Source organism: Castanea sativa, chromosome 7, assembly GCF_040712315.1.
Source record: "Castanea sativa cultivar Marrone di Chiusa Pesio chromosome 7, ASM4071231v1".
Classification (NCBI taxonomy): domain Eukaryota; kingdom Viridiplantae; phylum Streptophyta; class Magnoliopsida; order Fagales; family Fagaceae; genus Castanea; species Castanea sativa.
The window spans coordinates 10,094,960-10,107,197 of NC_134019.1; the positions used below are offsets into that span (position 1 = coordinate 10,094,960).

General features: G+C 31.3%; 2 protein-coding genes across 2 annotated transcripts; both read left to right on the plus strand.

The window, feature by feature from the left end:
• The first annotated feature begins 4,944 nt into the window (after positions 1 to 4,944).
• On the plus strand, positions 4,945 to 6,854 carry LOC142642638 (peptidyl-prolyl cis-trans isomerase FKBP13, chloroplastic). The gene is made up of 5 exons (XM_075817036.1): positions 4,945 to 5,380; positions 5,687 to 5,779; positions 6,223 to 6,283; positions 6,382 to 6,450; positions 6,564 to 6,854. Exons 1-5 carry the CDS (start codon positions 5,021 to 5,023, stop codon positions 6,626 to 6,628), a joined length of 648 nt encoding a protein of 215 aa, XP_075673151.1. The 5' UTR covers positions 4,945 to 5,020; the 3' UTR covers positions 6,629 to 6,854.
• Positions 6,855 to 9,695: 2,841 nt separating this feature from the next.
• Positions 9,696 to 11,697, plus strand: LOC142642309 (uncharacterized). Its single transcript, XM_075816669.1, has 2 exons — positions 9,696 to 10,049; positions 11,311 to 11,697. Exons 1-2 carry the CDS (start codon positions 9,818 to 9,820, stop codon positions 11,448 to 11,450), a joined length of 372 nt encoding a protein of 123 aa, XP_075672784.1. The 5' UTR covers positions 9,696 to 9,817; the 3' UTR covers positions 11,451 to 11,697.
• The last annotated feature ends 541 nt before the right edge of the window (positions 11,698 to 12,238 follow it).

A 12,238-nucleotide genomic window follows, 5' to 3' on the forward strand; every position in this document is an offset into this window, starting at 1 on the left:
AAGTAGTGGTTTAAGTGGTGTGGGGGTAGTGGCCACACTTGCAATCCTTTTTATTTTTATTTAATATTATTATTTATAAAATAATATAGATAAAACCCAATCTCTAGACTGGACGTACAACCCCACAAGAATATGTAAAGCCAAAAGGAAAATCACTCTTAATTGGTGCAAAACTCAAGGAAAACAAGTATGCAAGAATTTCTCTTCATAACATGTAAGAATCCCTTTTTTTTTTATTCAATCAAATGTCTTGTCCATAAATTTTTTATTACCAGTATTTTCACATATAGTTCTTACCATATATGATGTCTTTTCATGAATGAGTAGTAGGATGAATTCAACTCGATACACTCTCATTTTATTTGTTTATCACGTTCTTGAAAGAATAGTATTGTATTGTGACATTTGGAATATTCTCCTCACGTCTTTGTTTGAAGTCAATTGCACTCATACAAGTATAGTTGACATTTGTGAAGAATTATAGGTTTATATAAAAATTATAAAGATAACTTATGATGATTATGAAATGAAATTACTTAATTATACTTGAAGTCACTTGATATACTTGTAAAGACTAAAGAGGTTTTTTTTAAAGAATAAATTAATTTATATATTAAATTGAATTTATTTCAATGGTGTGTAATCATTCTATTTAATTTTAGGTCTAAGGGTATAGCCCTTAATTATTGTTATGTCATTACTCAAAAGTTAGAAAATTTTATATTGTGACCAGAATATTTATGGCTAGGAGATTATGAAAAAATCTATGTTGGCAATGATAATATGGGTTATCCTCACTCTTGTTGATGTACACTCTAATGACCATGGCGCTACCCTTAATGATCTCCTTGAATTTCATATTGCCAAAATAAAATTTATTGATTGCCTTGTTTATGCATTTGAGAGGTGTCAGAAGTTAGCAAAGAATATAAACATCCTCATGGACCTGCAGTTTGCGCTTTTCCAATGTTTGATTATTGCATGGAGGAGAAAAAGTTGCCAGCTAACCACCAGGTGGTTGAAGTCGCTTCACAGTGCATGATTTTATGCCTTAATAAATAAGAGAGATGAAAAACTTTTTCATAAATTGCTACGAAGAGCACCTAAAATAACTGAAGAGCATAAGAAAGAGCATGTCGATGATTACTTTCAGAGAGAGAGAATAATGTACTTTTTTTTAATGAAAAAATAATGTACCTATGCATGAACAATATATTTGTGAGCAACCATTACCTTATATACAGAAAAGAAGGGACTCTTAAGTGTTTGTATTTTTTTCTAAATTAGTAGTAGAAAGTTCGTTATGAATTACTTATGTTTTTTTGCCATAGAATGCTTAATGTTGTTACTTCTGTATGAATCTTGACATTCTTTCCCAAAATTCACTTTTTTTATTTTTTTATTTTTTCCGGTGAGAAATAAATCTCAGCCCACGCAGAGAGTTGGTGAGACAAATAGCTAAGGTACGTTTCTTGTTTTTTATTTATTTTTCCCAAAACTCGCCTTTGTGTAATTTTTTTTTCTTTGTTTTGTGATTTCTCTTGGAATTTCATGTTTCTCTCTCTCTAACTTCCTTTGGTTTTGCTTCTGCAATTAAAGAAGTTACAAATACTCACTTTGGGACAGTTTGGGTATATGTAGGCTAAACAAGAACAAATAGAAAAGCCTGATTGGACTGAGAATGCTATTGTTTCACCACTTCACGGCCTCACTGCCATCAATTATATTCCAGGGCTCATCAATATAAGTGATCTTTGCAAACTTGCTAAAGAATTTATGTTCCAAAGCTCATTTTTGTGTTTATCATCTGATCATAATGATTTTCAATCTAATTAAGTTTCACAACCATACTATAAGTGCACACAGTCCTTCCATATCTTTGTGTTTTGCAACCATTGTAGTTAAGTGTTTCAAGTTTCTTTATTATTAATAAATTAATTATTATTTTTTTAAGATTCTTGACCATTCTGATTTAAAGAATAGTATATGAGCTTGATTTTTTAAATTTATTTTGAGGGAATTTATTTGAATTTGAGATACCAAGTGGAGATTTCGTTCCTCTTTTCTTCTACCAAAACATAAATATGTTCCCGCACCACTTGTTTTTAGAGAAACTACCATATAACTTTGTGTCATATTTTTTTAATTGTAATTAGATTAACCAGTTGGATGCTGTGGTTTCAATTTTTTTTTCATATTAAGGATGTCACTGAATGAAATGGGAATATAAATTTGTTCAATACCATTGGCAATTTATATTAACTAGTAAGTTACCCGTGCGATGCACGGATAATATTGTAATATATTATGTAAGATAATTTTGAAGAATGTTGTATATGCATTATAACATAGTTGTTATAGAACTTTATTGGTAATGAGTTCATCATAAAAAGTAACTATTATAAATTGCACACACATATCTATTATAATTATTCAATTGAAGTAATGAGAAAAAACAATTTTGGAAGAATATTATAGAATAAAAGTTGATATAGAATGAATCTTTCTCTTTCTCTTTAATTCTAAAACAAAATAAACATTTTAAACACCCACAATTAATCACATCTACATCATTTACAAAGCCCACAAATCTACAACTTTCGACCTTAACATCAAAATCGTAATTGCTGTTGTCACTCAATATAAAATGCAAGCCCTTCCTTGGTTGTAGCCAATTTAAACGGGTTAGAATTAGATGAAACAACAATGTTAGAGCTAGGTAGGTGTTGTTGAAAAATTGAAGGTAAATAACATCATTTTTGATTTGTGTGTATTTGACATGGTATGGCATGAAGGACTATAGGTAGGTATATATAAAGGAGTAGAAGTGCAAGAGGTGAAAATGGTGCATATATTAAAATGTAAAGAGCTTTGTATGTATATGCGAGAGATGAAAAGTCTTGAAACATTAAATCAAATGATACAAAAAATATTTATTTTTTAATTAGAAAAGTCTTGAAACAATGAACCAAAATGAAATAAAAATTTAATATTTAATTTGTTCTTATCTCTAATGTAACACTTGAAAATATTTCAATTCTCTTTACATAGAATACGGTGCTTGGCAGAACCTTATACTTTCCCACCTGATGTATCTACTTATGTGTGTGTGTGTGTGTGTGTGTGTGTATTGATTGATTTAATTAGACAAAAACAAATATGTTTTGAATCATTGAACCAAATGATACAAAAACTATTTATTTTTGAATTAAAAAAGTCTTGAAACAATGAATCAAAATGAAATAAAAATTTAATATTTAATTTGTTCTTATCTCTAATGTGACACTTGAGAATGTTTCAATTCTCTTTACATAGAATACGCCACTTGGCAGAACCTCATGCTTTCGCAGATGAGGTATCTACTTATATATGTATGTGTGTGTGTGTATATATATATAGATTGATTTAATTAGACAAAAACAAATATGTCTTGAATCATTAAACCAAATGAAACAAAACATATTTATTTTTTAATTAAAAAAGTCTTGAAACAATGAACCAAAATGAAATAAAAAGTCAATATTTAATTTGTTCTTATCTTTAATGTGACACATGAGAATATTTTAATTCTCTTTGCATAGAATATGCCACTTGACAGAACTTTATGCTTTTTCACGTGAGGTCTTTGCTTTTATATATATATTGATTTGTTGACAAGTTTAAGTAAAATGTAAATAACTTTTTAGCCTACCCTTTCATATGGTTGGATGCAGCAGATTCTATGAACCAAGGTGATGATGAATTTTCACCTGGTAAGTTAACTGTCACGAGTCTCACGACCCAGACCCAGTTACATGAATCCGGGCACTTGACTGAACTGATTAATACTTATTATGTAAACCTCAATATGTAAACAAAGCAGAAAAATCTCCAAAAGTATAGTAATCACATAATGACATCCACAAGGGAAAAATCAAATATAGTTATTCAATTCAAAGTTTTGGCGATGTGATTGTACCTTTCGCAAACTTAATTTGACCTTTGCATAATTAATCTAATTAATTAATTTGGGTGATTGGTTAATTAATCCGGAGACTATTTTTCAACCCAACAAAAAGCATACTCAGAGGACCACCTATAAAAAATAAAATAGTTGAGAGAAAAAGGTATAATGTGCATAAATAATCCACCATAAAAGAGACAAGGTCTATCAAGCTATCACAAACAAATTTAAGAGAATACCCCCATAAAACCTTATTTTTTTGTGATAAATTGATAATTAGGAATGAGAGAATTTAAATCTAGATATTTTCGTTAGAAACATATAAAGGTATTGGTTGAGTTACAAGGCTATTGATCTATATAAACTAAGATAGACCAACACTCAAAATCAACTAACCTTTATTACTACTACGTGGGGGTTAACTAGATAACTCTTAGCTTACAACATAGAAATTCCTAGGACATCAACTTCTTTATAGTATCAGATTCTAATTCATCTCAACATCACCGTAGCATTATAGTGCTCAAACAAGAATCTCTACGGATGTCTATTTACACTGTTAGTTTGCTACAAGATTGATTGAAATTTAATGCAATTGCAATTGGCAACTGCATTGCAATTAAACCTCCTCCCTCTCGGCCATTCATAATAAATGCATTAGGTACAATTTTCGTATTGCACCTAATTTCAATTCCTAAAAGATTTCTCCTTATTAATGTGACACATCTCAAGGTAGAAAAATATAAAAATAAAAAAGCCGCGCTATGTAGCTTTTTGGCATGGATCCCACACCATGTTCGTAATCACAATTATCTTTTCTTCCATTTTTAAAAAATATATTTCCATGGGCCACTTTTTCTTTTTAAAAAAAATCTATGGGCCACTCAATTGTGTAAAATAACAAATCTATTCATTTACACATTGGGCTTTAAGTTTGAGCAATGCTGGGCTTCTCTGGGTCATAATTTTAGGCCCTTAGTACTTCATTGCATTTTATCTCAGTCCCACTTTTTTTTATTCTTGCAGAATCCTATCCAATTTATCTCTATCAAAGTACTGGTTGGTGGAGGACTAGAGATGAGCTCACTGGCATTTTCAATTGGGATTGTGAATCCCAGAAAATTTAGAATACCCAATAAACGACTAATAAAAATTTCTGATTCAAAAGAAGCATCAAATATCAGATTGTCAAGCCAGTACCCACAGAAAAGCTCTTTGCCTATTGTACAAAAAAATGTGAACCCAACTCTACCCAGCAGAAGAGAAGTACTTGGTTTCAGCTTCTTTTTTGGCTTTCTTGATGTTCTCTTGCAATCAGAAGAGAGTGTAGCAGCTGAAGCGGCTCCATGTGAACTAACGGTAGCTCCTTCCGGCCTCGCCTTCTGTGATAAAGTTGTAGGAACTGGCCCTGAGGCTGCCAAGGGACAGTTGATTAAGGTGACATATAGTTTTCTCATTCTATTTCTAAGGAAGTCTGTCAAGCTAATTTATACTGGATGTGAGCCCATATTCTCTCTTCTTTGCAGTGTGTACCTGGTCTATTGGCCTCAGAAATGTGAAAAAAAATGTTAGTATAAAGTAGAATCAGTAGGAATAATCTGCATATATACCTGTCTCATAGTTGTTATATGAAGTTATGAACTAGCTGTTGTTCAACTGCTTAAACACTGGACTTATGGAATATGTATATATGCTTACTATACTTGAAAAGTTCTGTAATTCAGTGAATGAACTGATGAACAGGCACATTATGTTGGGAAATTGGAAAATGGGAAGGTTTTTGATAGCAGCTACAATCGAGGGAAGCCTCTTACATTTCGCGTAGGTGTTGGCGAGGTATGTATAATGTATGTGTTTGCTTAATAGACTAATAGTGATCATATGCTAGCATGGGGCGAGATTCAATGATAATTATGAATTTATGATTCTTTCTTAGACGCTTATGAATTTAGGCTGACACCTTTCAGTTTGAGATTTTCCTACAGGCTGAGAAGTGACCTCTGTTCAATTTGGCTTGTTAAACAATTTTCATCACTTAATCAATCAATATATTGGAAAAAAAAAATATGGTGCAGATGCGTAAATTACCATAGTCTTAAGGTCAAAGAAAGCAAATTATGTTTTAGATTAGAAACAAAATAATGGGGAAACAAAATCAGTTTCCATGTCCTCACTTTGCACAATTCTAATTGTCTTGTAATAGGGCAGAACCATCCAATTTTTGCTGGTTTATGATTCTAAATTTCATACTTAAAAAGATTTATCTTCATGTCTCATAGGTCATCAAGGGCTGGGATCAAGGCATTCTAGGAGGTGATGGAATCCCTCCCATGCTTGCAGGTACAATGTAAAAGAATCCAAGAAAATTCTATTTTTTTACCTTGTAATATATATCTGTAATTTTCTTCTAAAAATTAAATTATGTCATACTTAATTAGGTGGAAAACGCATACTAAAGCTTCCTCCAGAACTCGGATATGGTGTGAGAGGTGCCGGGTGTAAAGGAGGTTAGCAATCTTTTACAGCTAAAATATATATATTAGTGGGTTAATCAGATTATTAATTATTAGATTTGATAGTGCAAGTGTCTTAAACTTATAATTTATATTCTATGATGCAGGTTCTTGTATTATTCCTCCAGATTCAGTTCTCCTGTTTGATGTAGAGTTCGTTGGCAAGGCATGAGAAGTTGTAGCCAAAGAGCCAGGAAGCCTAAATCAATCAGTTTTTCAATATGAATTTTGACGTTAAGAAGAAGAAAATGATATTAGTTTCTTCGAATAGTATTCATGGTTCTCTGCACATTTGTCATTTAGAGACGCTATTATTAGATTTTACATCATTATTTTGGCAATATGATGTTGAATTCATTGCAAAAGTGAATTAGACCAGAATGCTGAGATTGCTGATCCCATCCATCATTATTAAAAGTGATGCTGAGAAGTGAATTAGCATGTCAAATCTCTAATTACTCAAACCTTGATACCAAAGATATTAAAATTCTAATTACTCACAAAATCCAATAAATTGTTACCCTAATTATTCATAAAAAAGCTGACCCGTTTATTAATTTTCCATTTTGTTTAGTTTAAGGGAATCTTTTAAAATAAAGCTAGCCTCTTTCCTACCAACTCCGGATTGGAGGATATCGTTACATTTCCTTCCCCTATCTACCCCACCAATAAATAATAATAAAAATAAGCATCATCATATGTCATGTTGTAGAAAAATGTTCAAAATTTTTTTTTATGGACTTCTTGTAATGTTCAACCAAACATTCTCCCCAAAACCATCTTGGAGAAAATTTCTTCAAATTCAAATGATTACACGTGCTTTTAATCATGTTACATTTATAAAAAAAAAATTATGATACGATTTGTTTAAATGATTAAAATGATCGTCTATGTATTATGTATATAATATCTAACAGTTGAAGCATTAGATTTATTGTTTCTAAGCTCATATTGAGCCACATTAGGGTAGCATTTCAATCCATTTTGGTCTACTTTGGTTTATTTGGTTAGGTCGGTCTATTTCGTTAGTCTAGTTCATTCCATCCAATTTATTTTATTTGGTCTAGTTATAGTTCGGTCTAATTTGGTCTGTTCGGTCTAGATTGAAGACAATGAATCATTTGTAAGGAACACTAGAAACAAATTATAACCACACATTACATTATTTAGATATCTTGCCTATCTTGCCTATATAATTAAATGTCAAATGCATTATGTTAATTCCTTTTTTTTAATTACAAAATTTAAACCATATTTTAAATAACAAACTAGTCGCAGACCCATGTGATGTGTGGAAACATACAACTATTTTGTAATGTGGTATAATGTATGATTTATTCTATAAAACATATTGGAGATATTATTTCTAAAATTTTTTTTCATCTCTCCATCTCTTCAAATATATCATTTTATTATTTTGAGTTTTTTTTTGGTTGAAAAACTTAGGTGCATTTGATAGATAATATTCCATTATTTTTTTTTTTGAGATAATAGATAAAAATACTATCTTTTTTTCAAGTGATTTATATTATTCAAACTTTTCTATAGTGTGTTATGGTTTTTTTTCTACAATTAAAATTTTTAAGTTCCAAAATTAATTATTTAAATTTCTCATTCTCTTAAGAAGATTATCATGATAACCAAACTTCATCACAAATTTACAATTGATATTACTTAAATAATTTATAGAGACATTCAAATATATAATCATTTCCCTTCTAAAATATTTAAAAATTAACTCAAATCAAAACTATAAGAGGGATAGAGAGTACATGCAATAAATAATTCAAAAAACACACCACCAAAGTGTATAATCCAAAAGTAGAGACAAAAAAAAAAATCATCAATCTAAAATAGAGTTGCAAGAAAGAATTAATGAGAGAGAGAGAGAGAGAGAGAGAGAGAGAGAGAGAGAGAGAGAGGGAGAGGGAGAACAATCACCTTTTTTTAGAAGAGAATGTGAGAAAAATAAAAAAATTATATAAAAGAAGATGAGTAGATAAATATTTAAAAGAAAATACATAGTTGTAAACACCAAATTTATCCAAGTCATGCTATGTAATAGAGTAACATTAAATCATTTTGTAATTTCCAAAATTATCCAAGTCATGTTATTGTTTTTTTTCCTACAATTAAAAGTTTTAAGTTCCAAAATTAATTATTTGAATTTCTTATTCTCTTAAAAAGATTATCATAATAACCAAACCTTATCACAAATTTACAATTGATATTACTTAAATAATTAATAAAGACATTCAAATACATAATCATCTCACTTTTAAAATATCTAAAAATTAACTCAAACCAAAACTATAAGAGGAATAGAGAGTACATGTGATAAATAACTCAAAAAACATACGACCAAAGTGTATCATCTAAAAGTAGAGACAAAAAAAAAAAAATCATCAATCTAAAATAGAGTTGCAAGAAAGAATTAATAATATATATATAAATAGAGAGAGAGAGAGAGAGAGAGAGAGAGAGAGAGAGAGAGAGAGAGAGAGAACAATCACCTTGTTTTTGGAGGAGAATGTGAAACAAATAACAAAATTATATAAAAGAAGATGTGTAGAATACTTGTGCATATGCTGGTACACAACAACCCATGTTTTTAAAATTTGTAAACCAATTCTTATCAAGCTGTTTGGGCCATTTAGTGATAACCATATTTCAACCCAAAATAGAATTTGGGTTGAGTTGTAATATTTTTTTTAACAATTTTGGGCATTGTGATCAAATTTTCTCCCTTACTAGACAGAAGTCATGTACTATTCAATTATAATTGGATTATTTAAAAAAAAAATTGATTTTTCACTTTCTTTTGAGAAACATTCCATGATGTGTATATGAATTTTTTTTTTTTTTTTTGTTGAAACTTTCATGTAATAAACGATATATTATTGATAATAAGTTGGCATGAATTATGTTGTTCTTCTATTTAATATAGAAGGAGTATTTATATATAGAAATAAAGAAATCATACAATTTTCGAAACATGTACATATTGGCACTAAAATATTCGGTTCCAATAATCTGGAAATTTTGGATCACTTAAAATTGATTTGGAAAAAATTTGGCACTTGTCCTCACATCATAAAAAAGGTGTTTCTCAAAAAAAAAAAAAAAAACTCAAAGAGGTTATTTATATACTGTTTGGTTAGGTCTAAACTGGAGCAGGAAAATCCTAATCCAAGTGAGAAAACCAAATATCAAGCCAACCAAACGAACCCTTCTCCACTATCTTTCAAAAACTACCAAAACCCTAAGGCCTCCCTAAAAAGCCTTTACAAAGAGAAAGAAAACCAAAACAGCAAGAGCCGTTTGTGAAGAAGAAGAAGAAGAAGAAGAAGAAGAAGAAAAAATGGCGAAGTCAATGAGATCAAAGAGGGTAAAGAGGCTTCGTGCAATTCGTAGAGATATGGTAGAGCCTTTTTATGATAACAAAGACGCTGCTAAGCTTGCTGCCCAAGAAGCCGCTCTCTCTGCCCCTAAGCTTCCAGCACGGGCCTCTTCTAGCACCACCACCACCACCACCACCGCAGCTATGGACTTGGTCACCACTAATATTACAACCTCCTCTGCTAACGCTATGGGTGCGCTTTCTTTCTCTTTCTGTTTTCTTTGGTTGATTTACTTTGTACCCTTTTTGATTTTCTGCTATTTGATCAGTACCCATTTGATGTTTTTGTGAATTCAATTTGTTTAACTCTTTTTTTGGTTGATTACTTTTTACCCTTTTCGATTTACAGCTATTTGATCAATACCCAGTTGATTTTTTTCTTTTGTGAATTTATTGTTTTAGCACTAATTCTGACTACCCATCACTTTATTTTTCTCTCTCTGCTTTATTTCTTCATACTAATTTTGATTGAAGGCTATTTGAGCAGTACCCATTTGCTGATTTTGCAGAATTTGTGAACTTTCTTTGTTGTTTTTCTAGTTTCTGATATATATATTTTTTATGGGTCGTAATTGATCTATATATGCATATTTAGGTCCCATGAGTTACTCTCTACTGATTGTAGCCATGCCCAATTTTAAATTCGAGGAATCATGTTTAATACTGTATGGTAGTGATCATGTTCACTGTTCCCTTATTTAGTCATGTTTCTAATTACTGACGTTTTCTCGAATTCTGTGATTGACATGTATACTTTTTGCTTAGTGACATTCCTTTTGTGGTGGCTTTTAGTTAAACAAAATTAGGTGCTATTTGATGATTTTCTGTATAGCTTGTTTTGCTTTTTGATGAAGAGCTAATTACCCACCTACACATCAACATATTTATTCATGCTCTATGGTTGTTAGTTATTTCCAGGCTTCATTTTAGTTTCATAAGCAATGGTTGGATGATATCTTGCATGCAGGAGAGCAAAGCAAAAAAAGAATATAGCTTCTCTCTAAATGAACCATGCTACTGAATGTGTACTAAGTTCATTCTGTAAAAGCTATTTAGTCACTTATTAAGGGTGATAATACTATTTCTTACCAGCTAGCTTATTGAAGATCTTGTCAAACCCAACATATTTGGATTCAAAAGTATGTGTTTAGGCCCATTGGTGAGAGCTTAAGCTCTCTCCTTACTCGCATTCTTGAGAGCAGAGCATAAGAACGGCACTCCAACTGAGTGTAACACAGCTTTGAAAACTCAGTTGAGTTGAATTCTTTGTTTTTAGTAATATAAGAAACAATAATGAACAGAAATTTATACCAATTTACATATATACTTCATGATTTTTCTCCATCTGCTAATTGACTAAGAGTAACTGTTTGAAATGTGTACATCTTCATTTCCATTGCATGTTAACACTTTCAAGTTTGATGATCTTGATTTTGTCTTCCATCATTTTGCAGAAATGGAGATGGCTGATGGAAATCAAAGCATGGGTTCCTTAAAGCCCGTTGGTGGAATAGGGAAGAAATCCAAAAGGAAATTCAAGGTGGGCAAAAGCAAGCGTCGTGGTAAGGGCATCAGGAGGAAGAGTCACATTTGATTTCATAACAGATATCGGTAATGATATTTTTCTTACTGTAATAGTTACCCATTGTGGTCAGAGGAGAATTGTGGTACTTCTAAGATAGGTGTTTTTTGTATTCTGATTCTATTTTCCCTAGGATTCAGTTTTGACAGTTTCTATTTCCCTAGGATTCAGTTTTGAAAGTTGTTACTGGACATGAATGTAAACTGTTCATTTCTTTTAATAGAAATTATTAATATGCATGGATGAATTTTGCCACAAACATGCAGAAAATTTTAGTTCTATCACTGCCATGTAAAATTTGGTTTGGATTTGAATGACATCTTTAACTTTATTCTAGTGACTGCTTTGACTGATTAGTGTTGGAGTAAAAGCAAAAAAGAATAAGTAGTTAGGAAAGTCCCAGCTCTTTCTTTTCCTGATTATGCAAGTCGATGTTTATTGTTTTGAAAACACGCCCCCCCCCCCCCCCCCCCCCCCAAAAAAAACCAAAAAAGAAAAAGAAAAAGAAATCCTACCGTAGCCTTCCCTGGACAAAGTTAAACAGTAACTCTTAGTCCCAAAATTTTGGGATCGGTTATAGATACTTGCAAAGTTGGTTTTTGTGTGTTTATGTCATGAGTAAAAGATGGATCTTATTCTCCAAGGGGGTCGGCTTGAATCAAGTAGAGCATCCTGACAAATCTTGGAATTAGTCTCAATAGTAATTGTATCGGTCTCCAGGTTAGTTGCCAAAGACAGGGCTTACTTAATTCCTTCAGACTCGACCTAGAGAGGGAGGTTGGTGTTTACCTTTTGCAAGC